Genomic DNA, 25,645 nt, shown 5'->3' on the forward strand with positions numbered 1-25,645 from the left:
CGGAGCCTGTCGATTGGAGTAATCCTAACACAACACAGGGTCACTCGACAGTCGTAAAGAAGCGGCAACCCGAGCACAGACCTATGACCTCATTTAATGTAGGGGGAGGAAGAGTTGCAGGAGAAGAAACTTTGTTAGTCATAGCCCAGGCAGAGCGGCAATCAATCACCCGGCGTGGACAGGATGAGCGGGGGAGGCAGGTTGAGTCAGAGGAAGATGAGCCTGTCCCTGCAGATGATTGGGACGAGGAATTTCAGGAGCATGGAGCAGAGCTAGAGTCACAAAAACCACAGTCATCTACTCCGATGGAGCGCCATGAGACAGGGGGGTTAAGAGGTAATAGGAACAGATATTATCAGGGGAATGCAGCCAGAGCGAATGTGCATCAATGTAATGATTTGAAACCTAAGTCAAACGGGATGCTCCGGCCTCTCATCAACTACCACTGTTAACGGCTATTTGTAGAGACGGAAGTGAAAAAACAACATATGCGCCACTTGCATTGTCAGACCTAAGCATGATGAAGCTCGCATTACCTAAAATAGAGAAGGGTGGTGCAGCGTGGATTCGTGGGTTCCTTGCTCAGTGTGCGGGTAGTGTTCCCGGTTTGGGGGATCTTAGAAGAATTTTTTTGGCGTGTGCCTCACTAGCTCCCTCCAGAAGTTAGAGGGGGAAGTCGGGACCTCTGACCTCCCTGACGGGGAGCCTCTGGCAAATTGGGTGTCAGTGCTCTGGCCAAAGCTCAGACTCCAATATCCTGTGAAGGTGGCTACCACAGAACTCACTTATGTTCCCCCACACGACAGTGAGGGTGGAAATAGTTATTTAAGGAGAGTCGGAGAATTATGGGACAACAAGTTAGGGGAAGATGTCATGGATGATCACAGAACCAAGCTTCTTTTTCGCGGCGCCATAGAGTCATCTGTCTCGGAGACAATGAAGAACCAACTAAGAGGAATAGTGGGGTTGTCTGTCATGAATTTTGATTCTTTGTCCTCACAGATTAAACACTATGTGGACCGGAGCAAAGAAAAATATGATAAGGAAAAGGGTGAATTAAACAATATTCAGTTACAATTGGCGAAAGCACAGCTGAAGGAAAGCAGAGAGAAGTTGAACCAGGGCAAGAGTGAAGCCAAACAGATGACCCAAACAACAGCGCCATCTCAGGGGGAAGGGCCACCTCAATATGACCCTTATCCAGACCCCCCTCCCTTCCCATGTGCGCCAGCCTGCCAGCAGCCACAACAGGCCGCGTACACTCCTCCACAGGCTTACTATCCCCAACCTTATGCCCCGCAACCACAACACATGATGGGGGCCCCACTGTACGGTGGCTTCAGGCAACCGAAAAGACAGTGGAAAGGGGGAAATCGTGGCCGAGTTCCAAACAATGCAGGGCAGTTTAGACAACGACAGAATACTTGTTTCAGCTGTGGGCAGATTGGACATTGGTCCGACGCATGCCCCCATCCACCTCAGGGTCAGAGGCCTCAGTCCAACCCAGCTCAATACCCTTATGATATCTATCCACCACAAGCACCACATACACTACAACAGGGTAATAGCCTGCGGCATCAGGCCCCAGGTCATCAGCAAATGCCATAGGGGTGCCCAGATCCGACGGCTGACGGTAACCTGTTCCCAGAACCCATGGTGACTCTGACAATCAACGGAAGAGACATTTTGTGTTCCCAAAATATCATTATGCAAATGACGAAGGGATGTATCACTGTAACATTCCCGGATGGGACACAGCAACAATGTGCCACACCCCACTCTTATGGCCACCAGTTGCTGCAAGCTGAAGTTCAACAGACGCTGAATGACGAAGCAGAGGTCTGGTGGGGGAGAGTGGAGGACTATGATCGAACTGTTCTGCATGAGACTGTCCGCCGTTGGGGCCCATGGTTCAAGGTATTACACCCGACTGAACCACCTGCGGATCCTCCTCATTGCACGATGAACTATTCGCTGTCTCCTGATGAGAACTATGACACCCTGTGGAGTGGACTTGAGTTTGAAAGCGAGGTCCATGGACATCCTGCTGTTAAGGTCCAATAGATCTATGTGGGGAAACAAGGTGTGGCAGCTGCGGTGGAACTAACCTCTGAGTTACAAGTTCTATATGCGCTACAAGAGACCTCTGCTCCTCACATCACCTTGCTCATCCAAAGCGGAGGAGAAGCCAAGAACATGGGGCCGATGGTTAAAGCGGGGGTTGATGCCACGGACTGGGTGCCCACTCAAAATGTTAACTTACATTACTCTCAGGCTAATGACATGTACCGTATTGCACATACCTCAGAAGTAAAACTTATACCAGAGAGACACCTGCTAAGCCGCACACATGGTAGGGAAAATACTGACCATGAGAACACACAGCTCATGCTAGTTGATTTTCCTGATACATTTTGGACAAAAGGGGGAGCTGATGTGGGATTGATTCCAATGGCCCCAGTGGTAATTGAATTAAAAACCGGAACGGTCCCAATTTACCGTCCTCAGTACCCCTTAAGGGAGGAACAAATCGCAAGGATAGAAAAAACAATTGAAGGGTTGCTGCAGGCAGGTGTATTGGAGAGGACGGGGTCCCCCTGGAATACCCCGATTAACCCGGTCCCTAAACCCGGAAAGCCTGACTATAGAATGGTGCATGATTTGAGGCTCGTCAACAAAGTTGTAGTACCAACTCACTATGGCACCCCAAATCCTTATACAATGTTAAATGCAATAGGCCCTGATAAAAGATGGTTCACCTGCATTGACCTGGCGAATGCTTTTTTCTGTGTCCCTCTAGCTGTGCGCTCGAGACAAATGTTTGCGTTTACGTATAAGGGGCGCCAATATACATATACGCGGTTACCACAGGGTTATGTGGACTCACCATCGATTTTTAACCATGTTCTGGAGACCATTTTGGCCGAGTTGGAACTACCAGAAGGAGTTGTTTTACTACAATATGTGGATGACATCCTGCTAGCAGGGACAAGTTCAGGAACGATTATGTCCGCTACCAGAACGGTTCTGCAGTGGTTACAGGAAAATGGCTTCAAAGTGTCTAAATTGAAATTGCAGATTGGGAGACAGAAGGTGAATTTTCTGGGGAGAATTGTGTCACCATCAGGGCAAGCTATGACTGACACACAGAAGTCGTCCATTTTGCAACATCCTCGGCCCACGACGGTTAGAGAAATGATGAAATTCTTAGGACTTGCAACATGGAGCTAGAATATTATACCTGATTTCTCGGTGCAGGTGGCTCCCTTGAGGGCGCTAATATTGGGTGCAGGCTATAAAAACTACTCAAAGCCTTTGGTGTGGACCCGGGAGGCGGAGACTGCATTTATTGCCACCAAGCAGGCCATGGCCAGCGCGGCCACGTTTCACCCCCCTGACTACTCGAGACCCATCCATCTGGATGTTGTGAGAAGAACGAATTTGTGAATTCCGTTCTGTTTCAAAAGGGGGAGGGTAACACAGATCGTAAGGTTTTGATGTGCTATGGTGGTAAGCTGGATGACGTGGAAATAGGGCATCCCTCGTGTGTCAGAAACGTAGCTGCTATTGGAAGAGCGTTGATTGAAACGGCCCATATAACAATGGAACACCAGACTGTTGTGCACACATCGCATGGAATAGTTGCGTTCTTACAGTCAAACGCGTTCACACTTTCCACGGCAAGACAATCAGTCATTGAAAATTAAGAGATAAGGTTGTGTAAGATTTAAATGAGGAATGAAGGTGATAAGGAATTAGGAGAGTTGTTGTATATATTGTCCATTTTTTGGATTAATGTTTGTAGTTTTTCGAGTTTTCTCCTAAATTCAGAGATGGGCGGTAAATTGTTGAGTGCTGCTATTGAGTGTATAGTGCACGATACACTTGATACAGTATCTTGATGATGGAAGCAAATGTCTGATCAAAGGAACATTTATAGCACCAGTACACGAAATATGAAAACTTGTTACAGACGGTCATCCTGTAATGTTCAACAAGTAGTACACCCTTACATTTGGATACGCTAACCATAAGAGGTTGGTGATCTATCAGTAATGAATGAATGGATTGGATCAAACTGAGCATGAGCTGAGTTTTATCTGCAAGTAACAGACATGTCTCCCACCCTCTGCTTTGCTTTTGGGCTGAAGAGCAATAAAAGTGGACATTAACACTGAAGGCTGGACTTGGAAGTTTCCAAGTTGAGGGCAAGAGGTATTTGTTGGTATGCGTTGATCCTTTTTCTAGGTGGGTGGAGGTGATCCCCACAAAATCAGAAAGAGCAGCAGACGTAGTAAAATGGCTGACCAGAGAACTAATACCCAGATTTGGTATTCCAGAAGTCATACGATCGGATAATGGTTCACACTTCTCGAACGCTGAACTACAAGAAATAGAGAAAACGTTTGGGATCAAGCATAAATTTGGGGCAGTTTATCATCCTCAGTCTCAAGGGCTAGTTGAGAGAGCTAACAGAACCATAAAGGAAGGTTTGGCTAAAGTCTGTGCTGAAACGAAGCTGACGTGGGTGGCAGCCCTGCCAATAGTGCTGTATGGGATAAGATCATGTCCTAACTCTAAGTTAGGGATAAGCCCCCATGAGGTATTAACGGGAAGAAAGATGCCTTGTCCGTTAACAACCACTTTGCCTACCACTGTCAGCCCATTGCAGTACCAACATGTGGAAACATCTGACTATATGAGAATGTGTAATAATACTGTGATGAGTATCTCTCAACAGGTGACAGAGATCCTTTCTGAAGATGAAGGAGAGTGTGCACCAGTGGAGGTGGATGACTGGGTACTACGTAAAGTAGCCAGATTCAGTTGGACTGATCCCCGCTAGGAAGGTCCATACAAAGTTGCAGAAGTAACCACGCACTGTGTGATAGTGTGCCGAGAGGGGTACCTGATCAATACAAGTTAACGGATCAGATAGCGGCCGGATGGGAATCATTGTTCCTTTTTATAACTGTAAACAAAAATGTGGATCGACTAAATATGTACATTTCAATATCCAGCGGCTAACCAATATGACAAGAGATGCTCTGGAAGGGGTGCACAGCCAACTATCGGCAACCTCATTGATGACTTACCAGGACCGGATGGCTTTGGATATGTTATTAGCTGAAAAAGGAGGAGTGTGTGCGATGTTTGGCCAAGCGTGCTGCACTTTTATCCCCAATAACACCGCCCCAGATGGATCCTTTACTAGAGCATTACACGGACTAAAAGCCATGTCTGTTGAATTAGCTGAACACTCTGGTATAGACGGCACCGTCGGTAATTGGTTTGGTAAATACTTTGGACAATGGAAGGGCTTCTTCCTGTCAGTTTTTCTGACCTTAGTAACCGCAATAGTGGTTTTTGCCCTTTGTGGATGCTGCTGCATCCCCTTTATCAGACAACTATGTCTCCGATGCATCACCTCTGCAATAGATGCTAAAATACCCCTGCCATACAGATGGCTTTGTTACATGAAAGGATCCAATTGTTAGGGCCGGAGGAGATTGGAGAGGAGATAGGTATGGTAAGAACCGACTTCGAGGGACCTGAAGAAGAAATCCTTTTAGGTTCAACATTCCTGTCCGCGTGATCTGCTAACTGTTGCACACATCATATATAGTGGATGCATACACGTAGATGGTGTGATATTTCTAGGCTAGGATGTATTCTGTGTCTATTATACTCGGTTTAGATTTTTTGTACTGTTTAGGGATTTCCATGACTGCTGCATTCACCCGTATTCACTGATATAGATATTTAGCGTTTAGATTGGTGGTTTCTTTTGATCTTTTTTGGTTTACATAATGAATTATGTAAAAAGGGGGAATTGATAATCAAAAGTTATTTTCATGGGCTTAGTTGGGGGTTTTGCTGTCTTGTCTTGATTTAAGAGTTAGGTAAGGGGTAAGCAGGATCTGCCAAGCAGGCAGACACGAGTCTGACAGGATGGGGAGTCAGTTTATGTCCTGGCTGAGGAATGTAAGGTCTGCGGGTCAACTAGAAGATTTACCAGCCAAGGGGGGTTAGAGACACACCAACACTATTCAACATACACACTCTGTTTACGATGTTTACGTTAAGTCAGGAGTCTGGACATTGGATGTGACCGGATCTTAGATGCGGGAGGTGGAAGGTCCTCCTCTACGCCAGTTTAGGGCCAATAGAAATATTTCCTTCTCTGTCTTTCAAGGGTTATAAAACATGATGTTCTTGCTGATGTTAGTGAGTTGTTCTTCCGGCCTGTGTGCTGCCTGAACTGCTCCTGCCTTTGCAAACGCAGCGCTGATACTTGACCTGTGATCTGACAAATAAATTTCCCAGAACGAGAGAAGTCATTCGGCTGAATTTTTGATAACCCCGACCAGGCTCCAAATCTTGAACACGTATTCTTACAAGATGGAGGATCCTGATGACAGAAAAACGGATGGCGAGGAAACCACTGGCCGCAGGAGTCCTGCACTTTCAGATATCACCGCGTCTCCCTCAGAATCACACCAAGTGAGACGTCTTAAGGACCATGATAAAAACCTGAATAGGAGAAAAAGCAGGGTAAAGACCAGTTCGAGGCGTATTTTTCTGAACAACAGTTTGTCAGAGAATAAAGAGGCCGATGACCCAAAGACGACCGCTGGTGGAGGTCTGCTGGAAGCGTTTAGTGGTTATCAGTGTGAAGATACTGAAAATACAGGAAGTGACCGTGTGGTTTCAGAGCAGGATTCCTCGCTTATTCCACTAGGAACCACTTTAGAAAAATCATGGATGTGTCCTATAAACTTTGACAAGCTTTCTCCATCTCCCAGTGACACAGAGGCTGAGGAGCTCTCCAGCCTGCAACTTTTGGAGCAAAGTCTCCGGATAGATCCGAGAATTGCTCAGGTGTGATTCTCAAGCTTAGGAGGATGTTTAGAGGTCCAAACATAAAAAAGGCATGCTACCAAGCAGTCTCCTCCTTGGGGTCATTCGCTGATGCTTCCACGTACACACTGATGACGGGGGTAGGGAAGTGAGTGGCGAGAGGTGCCGTCACAGCAGGATGCCCCGAGCAACCCGCAAATGGCAGAGAACTGGAAGCTTCCCTCATGCCCTAAGACCCCTTAACGGCTCTTCCAAAAGAAAACACCGATCGGTCATGAAAATCAAATACTGCCCCTACTTGTCGAGAAGTTGACAAATCAGAACACCCTGCACAGTGTGGTACAGAGGGGAAGTGCTGCGGATCCACAAAACCCACGCCAACCCTCTAAAGACTTTATTTGAGGTCAGGTATGACCACGACCCAGAGTGGAGGTACTATACCGGGAACTACTGATAGACTATAAAAAGGGCTGGCTCAAAATTGAAGATGAGAACAACTAAACAAATGTCTAGGTAGCAGTTTTGCATTCCGACGTGTCACACTGCAATCACAGTTGCACTGTGGTCTATTTTTACTTTTCAACAGTAAGCTGATGCCTTTCTCAGGAATGAAATGAAATGGGACTGGATTTTTTTGATATAAAGTCAACTTAAATTTGTCACTTTGCAACAGCAGTTTGCAGGCATAAGCCAAAGTCAATGAGCAACATCCTGTTATGTTTTTTAAGGGCTTATTTTTAAATAAATAGATTTTCTGGTTTCTTCAAAAACAATGTACTGTGGTTGTGTAAAACTGCAACACTGTAAAGTGGTGCAAAACAAATCTTTTTTTTTTTAATAACTCAAAAACTTAAGTATGATGTCTGGTATTTATTTTCAGCATTATGTGTGTTTCTGGTTAAAAGAATCCTACTGAGTCAAGGACACGGTTCGAAAACACCCAATATTGATTCCGTTGAAAAGCGTTACAAATTAAATTGGCTTCTGCTTCAATCCAAACATTGTGTCATTATCAAACAACCACCCATTCCAGAAGGATGTTGCAACATTTAGCACTTTAATATTTTCTCCAAAACAGACTAGTTCTTCCCACAGCTTTACACTAATAGGAAAAAAACTTTCATAGCATAAAGAAAATATATGTAGAAAAGTATGAAAAGTTCTTGGATGTTTCAATTTAATGTAAGTAGCTGCTTGTTACTTCAAACGTTATATATCGAAATGTTTATTAACTACTAGCAGACAAAATGAAAACAGAGTGAGCCCTGGACCGGAGAGTACATTAGCTGAATGATCAAAGCTTCAACTGGTGTATTATTGTAAGACCGCTTTAAGTCAAAAGCCTATCTTTTGATCCTGTCCATTCAACTCGGGTCATCAGTGGTGTGTGACTTCAGGCAAAATTAATTCAAGAGTAACATCATACAAACCACTTGATTTTTGTCACACTGCAAATAAAAGTGGTACAAAAAAGAAAAACATTTTGCGTAAAATCAAAGTTATTCAAAGAGTCAGCAAATTTCACGCAACTGCAGAAAAAAGAGCTTTCCCAACATCTGTTACTACGTCGTAAAATACATAATGCAAAAGTGATCACAGATGTTTAGGTAATTAATATGATTGAGACCAAACCTACTCTAATGACACACACAGTACTCTCGAAAATGAGATTTCTTATGACATTTATTCAAATAAACAATACAGTTTATAATTTTATAGGATAAAATAATAGTTTAAACACATTAGAAGAATTTGGGGGAGAATTCCTCAAATATCTGAAACTGCATTAACGGATGTTTGTTTGATGACAGCTGACACTTTGGTGTCATCTTCCGACTTAGCAGCGCTTTACAGTCTCGTTAAGACACTCGTATTGCAGACATGAATGAGCATTCACAAGCAAAGAGCTCGACAACCAGACTATCCACCTCATAGAACAACGCAAAATCTGGAGGGGCACTGACATCTTAAAGTCGACTTCTCAACTCAAATGTGCGGAAAAATGACACAGGAAAATACAGGCGGCATGGGCCTTATAAGGCCCATGCCGCCTGGGTATTTCCTTTAAGAGCGATGAAAATGCCTGACCCTATTTGACAGCGATCCGGCCCAATTAGCAGCATGACAAAGATTTGCTGTTGGTACATTCCATTACTCTCATTCCATCCACATAGTGCAAGCTGAGCTTTAAGTGGGCTGCGGCAAGCCACGTCGGGAAAGAGAGGGAAAAAAAAGAAGAGTGAATATCACTCAGTTTGGCTCTTGCAAATAATTAGTAATTTACTTCAATGTTTAACACCTCTAAAACACCTAAGAGCGTACGGAAAAAGGTTAGAATAGAGGAACACGGGGCCGGTGCATTCTACTGTAACTTTGAACCTTAGAGCATTTTCTGCTCTTGCTTTTCCAACTCGGCTATGCTCTTTAACGGAGTACGCTATCTGATTACCTGACATTCTTTGTCAGAGATATTATTTGCCATTCGGTTACTGAGAAGGTCTAACTTATGCACCGCTCTGCAGAGATTGAGGATGATGGGACGAATGCCTTTTTGCCAAAGACAATCAAACTCCCACATACTATGGAGGAAGACGACTGACTCCATTTACATAGCAAAAGTACACCCTTCTCAATATTGGTGAAGAATAAACATTTTCAAAATTTCCAAATTATGAAAACGCGTGCCGCTCTTGCTCTTTAACTACCATGCATACTGACTGTATACAAATTGAAAAATACAGACCTTTTTTTGTTCTTCTGATGTTTTTTCCTCTTTTTCCCCCTGAAATGTCAATGCCCCTTTGCAATCAACCTACCAACATTCCGCTAATCAGACAGGGATCTCATCATATATTGCAGACATGGCAAGGACAATTACAGCTGTGTTGAAAGCATTTTCACACGAATGGTAAATATAAATCAAAATCAAAACAAAAACAGATCCAGAAGGAAAGAAAAAAAAAGGAAAATAAGATAGTTCAGGGGAGGTGGTACAATACAAGCCAAAACAATGCATTTGTTTCAGATGGATTTTCAGCTTTCTCAAGACTCCACTCAGTTTCTATCAATACTAGTGTACACTTTTTTATTACTCTACCCTTCATTTAAATATAATTTATTTAGAAGATTTTGTTTCCCGGAAAATTATGCAAAAGTGGTTGCCAAAGGAGAGGCGGCAGAAGCCCCGTGCTGCCCTGTTAAATTGCATCAGCGCTCTAGTTTTTCAAGATACTCAAGAGTCTGTTGAATTGGGACGTGTCAATCTTCAATGTACTCCCACAGGTCCTTCTCATAGCCTTCATGCACATGCTGTAGCAGCACTCTTCGCCTGCTCTCACAGTATCTGTAGAGATCAAAACATTTCTTAGCCTCCAAGCTAACACAAACTTAAGTAACAGTGGCAACAGTGAAATCGATTCTGCCTTTACTGACCTGTACTTATCTTGTACTTTCTGCTTGATGTCCTGCAAGGAATCCTGGGAGATATCCCGCTCGAGGTAGCCAGAGAGTACCTCAGTGGCATTTTCCAGGTCTGCCTGGTTATTCTGATGAACGCAAAACATGATTATAAATATGAATAAAGTATCTATTTTACATTATTACTCAAAGGAATTTCAGGTGTTCATGATAATGTCCCTCTACACTTCAAAGCATCCTACCTAAGGCTTCGTTTAGACCAGTGGTCCCCAACCTTTTTTACGTCACAGACCGGTTTCATGTCAGACAATATTTTGCGGACCGGTCGAGAAGGGGGGGGTGGAACGACCAACGGGGGTCGGGGGGGTGGGGTAGTTGTTGCGGGCGGAACGACCGACGTAATAGTCGTGCGCTCTGTGTTCGCTGGTCGGCGAAAAGGACAAGAAAAACGCCTGGTGACGCGTGGGGAATATGTCAGAGGGACGAGCGCACATAATTAGAAGAAAATCTGTTCAATTTTCAAAATAAAACATTTTTCAGAAAAAAAATACATATAAGCTTTCTGTGGTGCGGCCCGGTACCAAACGGCCCACGGACCGGTACCGGTCCGCAGCCCGGTGGTTGGGGACCACTGGTTTAGACTACAAGAAGCTCAGATTGATTTCCTCACATTCCCCCCTCCCAACTATCTGGTGATTGTTTGGGTCCTGGGCCTTTTTTAGTGGACTAATTCTGCTACAAGGAAATGTAGCAAAAAATGTTGTGGGATTTCCCTTTTGTCCGCCATTAAGGTATCACAAGCAGTTATAATGCGTTGCTAAAAATTAAGAGGGCAACATTTCAGCCAAATACTCCAGCCGATCTGAATTAGGTGAAGATTTACACTAAAAGGGTTTTTCGCAAAAATACTTAAAATTCTAGTGCTCAGTTACAATGGGCTGCCATGTATAGCAGTCTCAACATTGCCGTCTTGAATAACAGTTTGGTAAATGTGTATGTATAACATAAATCCTACCTCAAAAATAATGGACTGGTTGTTCTTCTTGAGGTAGAAGGCAAAGACATAAGTGAACATGAGTGTTGAGCGACACTGGCACAGCACATCCACGGCCTTCTTCAGGAACTGCACCTCGATCCAGGACATGTTGTGCTGTTGCATCTCCTCCATTTTCTGCTTGACCTGAGCATAGAGCTTGTGCTCAAAGCGCAGGCTCTGCATGTGGTTCATGTAGCGGTTGCAGTAGAACAGGTACCTCTGCAAGGCGGCCCTGGAGCGCTGCAATAACAAAGCATTGAACTAGCCGTAACTCAAAACAGACTCAACTTGACTCATTCCGGACTGCTAATGTTCAGAAACACAGAGTGCAACATCATCAGCAAAATTTAGTGACATTTCAGAACTCTGCATGCGTTTCAGGCAAGATGATCTGCCTCACTGTGCAACAATCAAGAGGAGGTGTAGGGACATTAATCATTGGGCGGATCGAGCAGCGTTCAATGTACTTTTCCAACCTCACTGTTATTTTAGATTTTCTTCCTCATGGTATACGGCAGAGTATGTTTGTATTATTATTTGGGAGTGTATTGTATTCTCATACAGATGAGACGGTATTTTTTTGGTACTGACCAAATGACATACATTTGATCAAGATGCCTTCTCAGAATGTTGTGTGTCACACAGTGCAGTTGGATGAAATCATGCAGCAAATTGGGCCATTATCTGGTCTTCCACATGACACAAACAAATAAAAGTATCAACATGACTGTAGGGTTGTTACTATACTTCTGTACCACCATGCACCTGCACAGCTTTTTGAACACTTAACAAATGGCATTGATATTAGTATAAGCCAGGGCTGTCAAAATTGCTCAAAAAGGACGTTCAAATATTCGCTTTAAAAAAAGGCACGCGTCTCACAGACACACAACACACAGCCCCTCCCCTCTGTGCACACCTCTGTATCCCGTGTAAAAAAAGCCATGGGTTTAAAGTGTAATGTAAGTCACTTTGGCTAAAAGCGTCAGCTAAATGACCTGTAATGTAATGTAATGAACGCTCCGAGCGAGTTGTGCTGTGAACATGGAACTTTTCCTTGGCATAAAACTTCAAATAATCAAACCAGTGCATGAAGCTGTTGTAGCCCATCTAGTCTATTTTATTCATGCAATATAGTCAGTAGTCAGGTGTGCGCCAACCCGCTAAGCAGACAGTCACGCCACGTTTTTTTTTCCTTTTAGAACATTGAAATAGTTGTTTTTAACAACTATTCGAATATATATTTGAATATAGAATATTCGTTGAAAGCCCCAGTATAAGCTAGCAATTTCAAACCTAGGACGGTCGGCAAGAACTCGTGCACTTTTGGTCATGTCTCCCCTGCGATCACGCACTGTAAGTGTGTGCTGGGTAGCCCCGTCTTCTTGCAGTCAATGCGTGCAAACAGACTGACAAGGGGTGGAGCAGTAAGCCATCTGATCGCACGCTATTATAATGTATAAAGTATCGCTACCAATATCATATTGTTTTTACGGTACCGCATTTTAGTATTGATAAACCGTGCAACATTACATGCCTGTTATTACCTCTTGAGCATCTCGGGCTGCCTTTGCATCATCTTCATTGTACCGATTGCAGTTGTACCTAGAGCATTACAGCCAGGTCAGAACCATCATCAATGTTTGCCACAAGCTATGATTTGACAATAATTTATGTTTTCATGCTTTCTCACATAAAATGTCTGACAATGCAGATTTTAGATGTTTAGTAAGACATGAGACGATACAACAATTTGATGGTTGATTGATTAGATTTCCACTTATAGAAAAGAATAGGTTTAAATTTAAATTAAAACAAAAGGGAGGTAATTTTCTACATAAGGCATTAGCTCTTACCAGGCTGAGCCGTGGGGCTCCCATGGACCCAGACACACCCAGCAGAACTCAGCTTTGCAGTTCTGGTTCCGACAAACCATGTGATTGCAGCCTCCATCTTTTTCAATGGTCACATGGCATTTTGGACACTCCTGTCATGAGAGGAGAGTAATGACTTTTGTAAGTCTCTGCTTAATGTTAAAGGTTAAGTTTTTTACTCAAATGTTGAGTGGAATTCTAGCAAATGAGAAACGGAAAAACATGTTTTAGAAATGTAATGTTTAAATTTAATATATTTCTTTTTTTGGTTGAATGTCTTTCATGAATCTACACATGTGTCCTAAACAATAATGACAACCTGATGGCTTGGGCTCAAGATAAGGTCTGTAATATGCATGTTTCGGCATACAAATATGTGATGCAGTTTAAGTTTGAGTCAGTATAATTGGTATTCCCACAATTAAAATTGTTTTGTGATCATTACACAATCATTACAAAAGCAGACAGAAGGGTCAAACTAACAGATAATCTGGATTCCGTACCTTAGTATTTGCTGCAATCCAGTTTGAAGTTTCACTGTCGTCATCACATTTCTTTATCCATTTTCTCAACCACTACAAAAATGTTCAAACAAGAGAAAGAAACCATCATATAATAAAGCCTTTTCATTGGGAAAGTTTTATATATATATATAAATAAATAAATATATATATTTTAACAGTCTGGAGTAATAGAGTGGCATTTCTACAAGTGGGCACTGTAATGGTAAAACATGTCTAGTCGGCTTACCTTACACTTGACAGGATCATGCCAATTCTCTCCACAGTTGAAGCTACACCATAGGGAGGCACCACGAGTCAAATTCACACAATGTTAATTAATCACTTTTAAAACATAAGTAATATCACTTCCAATCACTGAGATTTTGCTTTGAACAACCAATCTCACCAGAACTGACGGCCACACTTGCACTTCACTGGCTTGGCGTCTGGGTACTGAACTTTGACAACATGATGGCAGTCTGGTGCAGGGCACCACTTTAACAGTCGATTGCACTTAAAAAAAGCAATGAGAGGTAGAATATCAACTCTTTGTTTCATGGTTGCAGCACAAAGAAGGTGCCCGCTTTTCCAAATACGGCGCAACAGAAGAATAGCGTAACATCATAAAGGCTTCATATTTAATATTCATATTCTGTTAGGGAGAAAAAAGCTTACCTCTACAAAACTATTTGTAATTAAATGCTGGTACTTCAACTTCACTTTAGAATCTGTGATGAGGCGCCTATAGGAGAGGTCAAATGATTAATTAATTAGTCTTCATTAAAGCTTCCCTCTTTCACATTCAGTGCAAGACACATTGCAGGAAAGATTTATTATTTTAAAGTCAAATTGCAAAATGACATTACAATAACAATATTCCGGTTTCCTGTCATGCAGGAAATAAATATCCTGCTAAATAATGATTAGTAGTATTTTAAACATCGGTAGAAAATGCATTTCATGGAACTGAAATTGACCTGAAAAATTTGATTATTAAAAGCAGCTACAAATTTCATCATCGATTCTTTGTGTTGCACGATTATTACGTCACTCAATAAGTTGCGGAGATGTGCGCAGAGCAAAAGTAAAAGCGCAGAACCGACGTAGAGGAAAGAGGCGCCAGCAGCGCCGGCAGTTTTTGTGAGTGCGTTACGTGTGTCAATGGCAAAATATGCAAAGTCGACGTAACCTGGCACGGGAGCACCACATTGTCCCGTTTTGACGTGAGGAACGTAAGGAGCCTCCAGCAGTTTCGCTACTGCTGTTTACTCTCATCCAGCTGATCAAGCTAGCGTTAGCTCACTAATAACAACAATAAAACAGTTAGCAGGACTACGACACGTTTTTATTTACTCACCTCTTTTGGACCGTTCATTTTTCAATCTGTTGTCTTGTATTTCGTGCTTTGTCCCATATCGGTTATTGTGGACAAAAATATTTGTGTGTGTTTAATGCTGTCATATACGGTAGTCTAGTGCGCTTGCGCATATACTGTGGGTTTTACGGTAGTTGAGACACGGTGATCCATAAAACCAGCGCGGCTAACTAAAAAGCCTCTAATGCATTTATGTACTAAATTCATTTTTAAATTCATCTCATAGCACTTAGTAGTTTTTTAGCTGGGGTGTATACATTTACTTAACTTGCACTACAATGATGGTAATAATTGAATGAATAAGCTTCAAGTGAACATGGGGGTGTGTTTGTGAGTGTCGTATAGAGAACAAGTTAAAATAAGTTTGTTAAAACAAATCCTGTTACATTTTCTGATTTGTATTTTTCTTTATTTTTTTTAATAAATTCTTATGTTCAAGGAGCCACCTGTACTTTCTGAAGTATTTTTGCAATGTGAATTTGCAGTTCTGTTTTAGAATATTTTTAATGCTGTTTTTTAAAATCCGATTCATTGGCTAATCAAAGAAATAATCGACCAATTAATCGATTATCAAAATAATCGTTAGTTGGAGCCCTACTATTGAGTTTGCCCACAATTTAAAATAATATTCAAACCGTCAGATTTTTTTTTCTTTTAATGCAAATCCTTATTGGCTGTCATATCGTGCCCGCGCCAATTATTCTAAGACGTAATATAAGCAAAGGCCAACTCGCTGCTGCAGCAGGCAAATGTTTCTGGAGGTAAAATACACAGCGGTGTAAAGAGTGGACTGAGAATTTGAGAAAGAAATGGAAAGAGAAGAAAGTTCTGAAAAGAAAGAATGATGATTATGATTACGGCCAAGTGTTTAAAAAAGACATAAAGGACATTAACTAACTCTGTCGTTACTATGATCGATCTTCCATAGTCCATCCACTATCCAACAGGTCGAGGCCCCTAGTGGCCTGGCGAACTTGTGTTGTATTTTGAAAAAACTTGCAGTGTTTCTCTTGCATGTGTTTAGAAGTTTGCGTCGCGTGTGCTCCTGTTGGATCTGTTTTGCCGTTTGCAACGCTTTTGCACAAGTCGGCCACCCTAAAATTGGCTGTAAGTTTTCGATTTTGTTCGTCTGAGAAATTTGCTATGAATTTGAATTTTATACATCGAATATCTGCTATTGACGATGCAATAAAACATCCATCGGTTAAAAAGTAATTTGTACTCTGTAATTTGAAGAGTACTTTGGACTTTTACGTATTATTAGTATTAGTATTTTTTAACACTGGTACTTTTACTTGTAATTGAGTAGAATTTAAGCAATGTAACAGTACTTGTACTTGAGTACAAATTTTCAGTACTCTTTCCACCTCTGCTGCAGGCTAACATCAACATTCAAACTTTATATTGAAAGACTTTGAAAGTGTATGGGCTTTATTATGTTTTCCAACTTTTCAAGAATAGTTGAAAAATCTGTGTTTTCCGGCTCCTAATAAAGTCTGGACTTAAATATGGGCACGGCAATTTCCCCAACCCATGTGCACATATGTACCCCTCACGTTGGCCGATCTGTTCGTCGGACTAATCCCCACATAAGTTGTAGACCTAGAGCAAACACTGAAAGTGACATTTGTTCCAGCAGTGCAGATGTAACAATGCTGCTTCTCAGGTGGTTTGTCGTGTATTGCGTTCGCCTCTGTACTTGTTTAAAGTAACAAACTACAGCTCTATCAGTTGTACAGCAATGCTAACCAGTAACTAGCAGTTTACATGCACAGCTTTCCAAAGCGTGTGTGATGTACGGACTCCAAAAAAGAGAATATCTCTGACCAAATCCGACGCCCCATCAAAAGCACACACATTGGACAAAAGGAAAACGAGAGCAATCGTTTTTGTTTCCTGCTCTTTTTATAACAAGAAAGTCTAAAACATGTGAGCACAAAAGATACTCACATGACTGTGTTGTCATCGACCAAAATGTCACAACTATGAGCAGGGCAAGAAATGGTCTGAGAAAACAAAAAGAAGGCCAATCATTAGTCAAACTGCTATTAAACGAATGTGTTCGGTGACCAGGGACTCGTAACCTAAGAAAAACTGAGAGTGGGTACCTGTCCCATTCCTTCTTCTATGATTTTGGTGGTCAGGTAATCTCCCCAGCACTGCGTGCAGAACTTGTGTCCACACTCCAGGCCTGTAAAATACTGAAAGGGAAAAGCATATTGTGAATAAGAAAAACAGGCCACCACATGATAGTAAGCACATGCACGTTTGGTAACGAAGCAAAGGAAAAGCCTGCAGAGTGAGACAAATCCGAAGAACCCATATTTGCTTAAACAATACACAAACGTTCTATTCTATTTAAAGTAACATTGATCAACCAACTTTCTTTCTGATTATAAGAGAACAAAAAGAGAAACTCGTTAAACCACTTGGCCCAAATAGTTTACGCTCATCTATGTTTGAGATAATATACATAATTTTGGGAGTAAAGTTGTGCACTTTGCAGTGTACCTTTAACTCAATTTGAGAAAAGTGATAAATGCAACCCACCACAAAATTATAATTACAATGTAAAATTTTCAATGCATTTCAAAGTTGTAAAACAATAAAACATGAAAAAATGTGCCTAACAGGCATATCAGCAACCACGTATTGTAATCGTGCAAACAATAAATATATATACATATATATATAAAGTGACAGTTTCTACGACAATACACCGGTATGACGGTGTGTGAGAAAATCATTCAATTTGATACCGATATACCGTCTAGCCCTACACAATAGTTAGCAAAAGGAACCTCTGATTTAAACTAACTATCATACATTCAGCGAGCGCAGCACAGTAATGGCCTCATTATGGGACTCACAGAGTTGGGGAAGTTTAGGTAGCAGATCTGACATGGCATGTCCTGTGCCGACGATCTAGTGTTGATTGGAGGACGGACGCGAGGCTTCTTACTGGGGTTAATGACATGACACTCAGAGAAAAGCTTGTCCAGATTCCCATCAAAATACCTGCATGAGAGACAAAAAAGGATGTAAAAGTGCTTCTTCTTAACTTGCAGGCTGGTAGGTTAAAGGTAACAATTGAGAATGTATTTCCGAGTTTCTTACCTTTCCATGAGCTTTTCTTTATCCCAGTTGAAGTGACTGAGAAGTATGCGTGTTATTGTTGCAGGATTCTGGAGGAACAAGATAGGGGTTAAAAAAAATAAAATTGTTATTTAATTTTACAATCACCAAAAGGAGTAAATATGCGAGAAAGTCACATATTACAACAAGTTGAACTCGATAGAAAGCTTAATTGTCCAGTTTTTTTACAATATTGATTAAGCCCAGTAAATGAATTAAGTAATGTTATATTGGTCTTTTCAGTAGTCATCGCATTACAATTCATCGTCCGCCCATGTCAGTTATTAGAAACAAATTTGCGAGGCCCCGTTCCTCAAATAAAATAGCACAAACTACACAAACTTCCACTACCCCAATGCAGATGGTTCTCGATTTTTAGATGTATTGCAATGCAGATGTGAACAACTCTAAATCATTGCGGCAACGAAACATATCAAGGATTACAGCTTAATTTTGGCTGAGTTTGAGTCTTGACTGCCGTTTGCTCTACGGAAAACTGCAGTAATAGAAAATGGAGCTCTTTATTATTATAGAATGCTACATGATCATTTTGAAAGGGAGATTTATTTGACTGCTTTGACAATTGTTACCTGAAAAAGTAGCCATGTAGATTTGTTTATGAAACATAAGATGTGAGTTAGAATCAAATCGAATAGAGGAAGGGGAAGGTTTACACTTCTAAAAGAAGTTATTTCAAATTCATGTCAACCCCTTTCACACAAAAGGTAGTATACCTTCATAGTTGGACAGCTCCTAATGATTTCAACATTTTTTCAACATAAATTTAATAAAACAATATTATAACAATATATTCTGATTAGTTAATTATTCTCATAATTATTTCCTTGGTGGTTCTAAAGTGCTTTCTTTTTAATTAATGTTTAATATAAAAATTGATTTATTAAATACAATTGGAAACATGATCTGTATTCATTGAATCATTGTGTGCCATAGCAATTCAATTACAAATTAAAGGGTTACAACAAAATATTTTATCATTTGATTAAAATGCAGTGAATGTATTTTTGCATCAGTGTTGGGCAGGTAAAACAATTCAAACAAGTTGCATTCTGTAACAACAATCACTCACTCTCACATGGCAGTGAACGGGAAATACAAAAACAGGTGAACAATGGGTAAGGTCAGACGCATATTGTAAGGTTACTGTAGAGGCTAAGCCTACGCTTTAAGCTACTGAGGCATTTCGTCCGACAGCCCTAATTGACGCGCCGCTGTTCGTCCCGGATGAATGACAGTCCTATAGCCTTTATGCTGTTTAGTCCCTTCATTTTCCAACTTTCTCATCATACCGTTACAACCATCCACCCAGTGTGTGTAACGTAGCACTACCCAGCATGTGCGGTCAAAAACTGTTTGGCTATTCTGGTTGGAAACACCTGACGAGCTCCAATAGGTTCCTCCCCTATATAGGCTAAACCTGCCCATCAATCAGCTCGTCACATACATCAAATTGGCTCTTACAGTTATATTATCGTAACATGATAGCGGTTGAAGTGGTGCAGAATTTACATTAAACACAGGGGCGATGGAAAACCAAATTGAAAATCCTTGTTGAGTGTAGGGCTGTCAAAATTGCTCAAAAATGACATTTGAATATTCTCTTTAAAAAAATGGAATATATTATATTATATTCGAATATCTGGTTGCGCATTAGACACGTCAATAACAGGACAAATTAATACAACGAGACATAACTACTTGTATAGGTAATTTATTTAAGTTTAAACCAATTTAACAACATATTACCGGCACAATAATAAGTAAATTAACGGCCAAGACCGCCGACCTCTCGCTCACACGCACACTTGCTCGCTCTCTCTCTGCGCAAAGCGGTTTAAATGAACGACAACAATAAACAAATGCTGATCAAGAGTTCTGTGCAAGCAATTTAAGGTCGCAATTCTGACCAAAAATGTCAGGTTTCATTCAGTGATTGAAACTGAAAGTTTTACAGTACCAACATTGAACGCTCCGAGAGAGCTGTGCTGTAAACACGGAACTTTTCCTTGGCATGAAACGGCATATAATCCAACCAGTGCATGAAGCTGTTGTAGCCTATCTAGTCTAGTCTATCTGCAATATAGTCAGTACACGCGCGCGCCCACCCGCTAAGCAGAGAGGTGGCCCTGACTGCTAACGTGATAGCGTAGTGATTTACATTACATTTCACACTTTTTGCTAACTGGAAATGCTTGTATTGGCAGTGGTAGAAAATCTAGGCCTACTCAAAAAAGAATTCCGGAGTTAAACTATTAACTAATTACAGTAAAACTATTAAGATTGCATAATAAAAGTTATATTTTCATATGTTTTACTTCAAAGACTGAAAGGCATCATCAGCACAATGAACTTAATTTAGTTATATGATGCCTAGTAGTTTAAAACATTATATTGTAATAATTACATTTAGTGACTGTAGTACTACATGGTTTTCCTCCAAAGTAGTTGAGTTGCATATAAGTGGCATCTTTTGTAGGTTATATTGTGGAAAAATCATTTAGAACAGTAGGGCTGGAACTAATGATTATTTCTTCGACAAATCGGATTAAAAAAAGGGCAGCTTTAATTTCCAACCATTAATTCTAAAACAAAACTGCAAATTCACATTGCAAAAATACTTCAGAAAGTACAGGTTGCTCCTTGAACATAAGAATTCCTAAAAAATAAAGAAAAATACAAATCAGAAAATTTGTAGGATCAAAACTTGTTCTCTATATTCCACTCACAGACGCACACACTCAAACACCCCCCCATGTTCACTTGAAGCTTATTCATTAAAATATTACCATCAAAGTTAAGTAAATGTATACACCCCATCTAAGTACAGCTAAAAAAAACCCAAGTGCTATGAGCTATGAATTTAAAATGGCATTTGTAAATAAATGCTTTAGAGGCTTCTTAAGCCTAGTTTATGCTTCTGCGTTTTCAGAGCGACGCAGACGCAAGCCCCCCTTGCGTGCCTTTTCACATCTCCTTGCGTCCTTGTGTGTGTCAACCCATTTTTCGAGGCTTGCGTCGTCCTCCCGCAGCGCACCAGGCTGCGATTGGTCCGCTAACTACATCCTTTACGGAGTCTCACATTTCCGCTTTCATACCCCGATACCGCCATTATTAAAACAAAGAATGTTTACGAGAGAACGAATCAGATTGAAGAAATGCGTAAATATGACCGCTTATACAAGCCGTCATTGGCGGGTTGTATAAGCGGGTTGGATTCACGGAGGGAGATCGCCGCAAACGCCGGTTTGCCGGTCGAGAGGTGCACAAAGTTGTGGAAGAAAATACGGGACAAATGTGTCCGCGATGAAAAGCAGCAGTTGGCGATGCACGGGGCAATAACGTCTATGATAAATAAATAAACAAATAAATAAATAGACGTGACTCTCTAGATCAGGGGTCACCAACCTTTTTGAACCTGAGGGCTACTTCATGGGTACTGAGTAATACGAAGGGCACCCATTTTGATACACTCTTTTGAAATAACAAAGTTGCTCTCTTTGCCTTTAGTTATATATTATTAATGATTAATGATACTCATCTATGTGACACTAATCATTTTACAAAATAATCTTTTACATTTCATGAATACTCTATTGAACACCATTTTCTGAATTTAAATCCACAACATTTCATGTGAAAAATCTTTTTATTTCACTTGCCAGTGACAAACCCTTTTAACAAATCATTAACTATGTATTGCACCTTGTTTGAAAAAGTTATCAATTATGTAATGTTCAAGAAAAATCAACTTACATATTTTCAAATACATCTAATCACATTTTGAACTAATGACAAAGTCTGCTGAATTTTGCAGTTCTGGTGGGCTTTGAGGTGCAGGTCATTTAGAAATGTTACAATTTCAATCTCCACCTGTGCAGCATCCAAAGTTGAACGTTGCACTTAGTTGCTCAGCAATGTCAGTTATGTCCTTGTTCATGAAAGGTTTGGAGATGAATGAGACACATGGCTCAAGCTGATCAAAGTCACAAAACCTGTCCTCAAACTCTTGTCCAAGTCTGTTTATGACTTGACAGTACTTTTCTGAAACTTTGTCCATTGCCTCAGATGCAGAAGCATTGTCTTTCAGCACCGATCGCACAGAGGGAAAGTGCAGCATTTTTTTTCTCTGTAAATGCACAGAGAAAATGTTCATCTTGGCTTGAAATGCATTTAAAGCACTTATCATGTCAACAACAGTCTTACCTTTGCCTTGCAGCTCGCAGTTCAAGTGGTTTAGTTTCCCAGTGATGTCCGTTAAAAATGCAAGGTCAAGTGTCCACTCTGTGTCCTCTAGCAGCGAGACGTCTTCCCCTTTGGACTGCATGAACTCCTTGATTTCACCCAAAAGTGACACGAAGCAAAACTCGTCCTCTGCTCAGCCATCGGATTTCTGTGTGTAGCAACAGGTCCCCATATTCTGCTGACATCTTCTCCAATAGCACCTTGAATATCCTGTACTGTTTTGCTTTTGAGCTGATGCTGTTGATGATTTTTACAACGGGAGTCATCACGTGCGCGACAAAACCTGCATGTCGGCCGATCATAGCAGGAGCTCCGTCTGTAGTCACTGCTACTAGCTTTTCCAGTGGTACCTTTTTCTGTACGAAAAACTCCTTCACCGCGTTGTAAACGTCAACTCCCCTCATAGTTGTCTTTAAGGGCAGGAGTGCCAGGAGTTCTTCTTTAGTGAAGAAATCTTCAAACACCATCCGTATAAAGACTGACAGCTGCGCTGTACTGCTGTTGTCCACGGACTTGTCGCACTGTACGCTAAACCAGCTGCACTGCGCCAGATCCCGGTCCAGCTGCTCGGCCAGGTTAGTGGACATAGCTGACACCTGTCTAGTCATCGTCGATGCCCCCAGTTGGACATCGGAGAGAGTGAAAATGAAATCGGTTCCATTTTTCTCGTCTTTAAGTACGGTGTTGGCAATAATCATCATTGCTTCTTTGAAAACTTCTCCGTCTGAAAAGGCCTTCTTCTTTATCAGGAAATGTGCAGCTCTAAACGAGGCTTCGGTTGCTTTTTGGGAGTTCTTTGCCGGCTTCGTGAAAAAAGACTTCTCCTTTCCCAAAGCTGCCTTTAGCTCACACAGCGCGCTTCCCGTGGGGTAGTTAGCTTGGTAGCTTTTGTGTGTAGCGAAGTGTCTCTCCACATTGTGCCGCTTTGCCGTCGCCACAGTCGCCCCTCAAATGAGACAAACGCAGTTTTCTTTCACACTTTTAAAAAAGAATTCTTCCTCCCATTCACTGTGAAAATGATATGTTCTCTTCCTTTTTTCTGCCATGTTTTTTGGGGTGAGAATGTGCATTCAGCTCCGCATCATTGCTGTTCCCGCACTCACCTTTGAACTAGAATAGGTCAGAGTTCGACTAAATTATCAAAACTTGTATTATACAAATATTTTTAATTATTTTATTTTAAATATCTTGGCATTTTCATATACATATGAATGCAAGTGTGATTTAAAAAAAATATTAATTTAGCATTATTTCGTCAACACTGACTGATATAAATAGGGTTATATAATAATGTTTTTATGAATAATCTTCCATTAAGATTTGCCTGAGTACTTGAACTTTGCAGTGGTATCTAAGACAGTTCACGGGTCTCGACAGATGAAACAAATCCACAAATCAATTGGAATTAGACTACTTCCTGGTCCTCGTATGGACATTGTTACTTAACCATTTAACACAGTACATATCTTAATTATAAACAAACCTGGACAAAAATACTAAACTAGTGAAATAACATTGTTTTTGTATTGTGTTTCACTAGTGAAACCGCCAACTTCCAGGAAGTAAGCTAAATCGAGCTAATGGCTAAGTGGCTACGCTAACGTCCAAGGCCTGTTTCAGCTCAAACCAAGCCTGGATCCTTTGAAACGTTTTGGGAAGTCATCATAAACCATCGTGTAAACGTTAAGCTATATAACCGTCGCATGTAACGCTAACTTGCTAACGAGGTCGATGACAAAGCCTTTTGTCCAACATTAAAATTACGTCGACGATTGTTATGAAAAGAATTGTGAAACGTCGAATGTAACATTATATTACTTGGTTAACGCACCAATACTATCGTTATGCACGAGTTGGCAATTAACGTTACCCTGATGCAACACTAAAACTGTTATGCTTTTGTAGTGAGGTGCTCGATTAACGGTTACAGATTGCTAGTTAGCCTGATAGCTAGCTAGCTAGCTAGAAAGCTAACATTAGCTTAGCAGACGCGTCTGCCAACTTCTCAATTGGGATTAGACTACTTACTGGCCCTCGTATGGAAATCGTTACTTAACCATTTAACATACTTATAAACAAACATGGACCAAAGTACTAAACTAGTGAAATATCATTGATTTTACTATTGTGTTTCACTAGTGAAACTGCCAACTTCCAGCAAGTAAGCTAATCCGAGCTAATGACTAAGTGGCTAAGCTAACGTCCATGGCCTGTTTCAACTGAAACCATGCCCGGACCACGGACTTTCCTGCCACCTAAACACCAGAATGCCTACCTGGATGACCTCGTTGACCTCCCTGATACACTCCACCATATGCTGGAGGATCTGCTCGGCAGTCAAAACCTCGAAGCGGTAGTCCTCTTCCTCTTCCTCAGCAGGTCCGTGGCCCCCTCCACCAGTGTCCCCGCACTCGTCTCGCTCTCCACCGGCCACAACGGGATCGGCCAACTCCACCTCTCCCAGCTCCAGGGTGTCGTCCTCGGGCTCCTCTTCGGCGCTATCCTCGCTACATTCCTCCTCCTCGTCGTCGTATTCATAGTTATAACCCTCGTCTGAGTCCATTCCTAGGGTTGTTATCAACTTGTGACAAGTTCAGTTTGTGGAATGTTGATTACGGAACAATATGAAAACCAAATCCGAACCTATTTGTCGGCTGCAGTGAAAATAACAACAAACCGTCGCCGCTGCTAAGCCAACAAAGAGACACAGCGTCACCAACTGACAACGTCCTTACGTCAGATGGGCCGTACAGAAAAATGAAGAAAAATCCCCCCAGAACAATTTTAAAAACTATTAAATATAATATTAATATATACAATATACATATGTTCATATGGATGCTTTATTTTGCAGTAATATGTATCCAAACTATTTTTTAAATACGCAATAAATCATTCATATTATATGTCCAATTTTAACATCTGCAGCTTAACACAGCGGCACTTCCGCCTTGTACATTTTTGAAGAGGTCTATAGTCTAAAAGAATATAACCAAAAGGCGAACTAAACAATTCTGACCTTGCCTTCAGTTATTGTGCTACACACATGTTTTGACATTGTAATAACTCTCCCCAAACAGTTTTTGTCAGCGTTTGTGTAGCCCTCCCCAAGATGATTAGTTTTATTTCCCATAGTTTCATCGCATGTACTCGTATAGACTTTGATTTACGTAGCTGTACA

The 25,645-nt window shown here is 41.2% G+C and overlaps 1 protein-coding gene across 2 annotated transcripts; it reads right to left on the minus strand.

Annotated features, from left to right (window-relative positions):
- Positions 1-8,526: 8,526 nt before the first annotated feature.
- LOC120812652 (E3 ubiquitin-protein ligase arih1-like) lies at positions 8,527-25,206 on the minus strand. 2 transcript variants are annotated; one of them, XM_040168800.2, is made up of 14 exons: positions 24,740-25,206; positions 18,184-18,251; positions 17,937-18,084; positions 17,175-17,267; positions 17,017-17,072; positions 14,367-14,433; positions 14,098-14,204; positions 13,939-13,981; positions 13,692-13,763; positions 13,171-13,301; positions 12,862-12,919; positions 11,294-11,554; positions 10,294-10,406; positions 8,527-10,204 (listed from the first exon to the last, which is right to left on the minus strand). In XM_040168800.2, exons 1-14 carry the CDS (start codon positions 25,025-25,027, stop codon positions 10,120-10,122), a joined length of 1,590 nt encoding a protein of 529 aa, XP_040024734.1. In that variant the 5' UTR covers positions 25,028-25,206; the 3' UTR covers positions 8,527-10,119. The 2 variants fall into 2 exon arrangements, with proteins under 2 accessions (XP_040024734.1, XP_040024733.1); XM_040168799.2 differs by having other exon boundaries at positions 11,294-11,575.
- Between the last annotated feature and the right edge of the window lie 439 nt (positions 25,207-25,645).

This window comes from Gasterosteus aculeatus, chromosome Y (genome assembly GCF_964276395.1).
Source record: "Gasterosteus aculeatus chromosome Y, fGasAcu3.hap1.1, whole genome shotgun sequence".
Lineage (NCBI taxonomy): Eukaryota > Metazoa > Chordata > Actinopteri > Perciformes > Gasterosteidae > Gasterosteus > Gasterosteus aculeatus.

Excerpts from the sequence above, each read along its gene's own strand:
- LOC120812652 (XM_040168799.2), bottom strand. The coding sequence starts at position 25,027 with ATGGACTCAGACGAGGGTTATAACTATGAATACGACGACGAGGAGGAG. Across the intron at positions 17,268-17,936 it reads ACCTAAACTTCCCCAACTCT|TATTTTACAGGCCTGGAGTG; the intron begins GTGAGTCCCATA and ends TTTCCCTTTCAG. Across the intron at positions 10,205-10,293 it reads AAAGTACAAGATAAGTACAG|ATACTGTGAGAGCAGGCGAA; the intron begins GTCAGTAAAGGC and ends TGATCTCTACAG.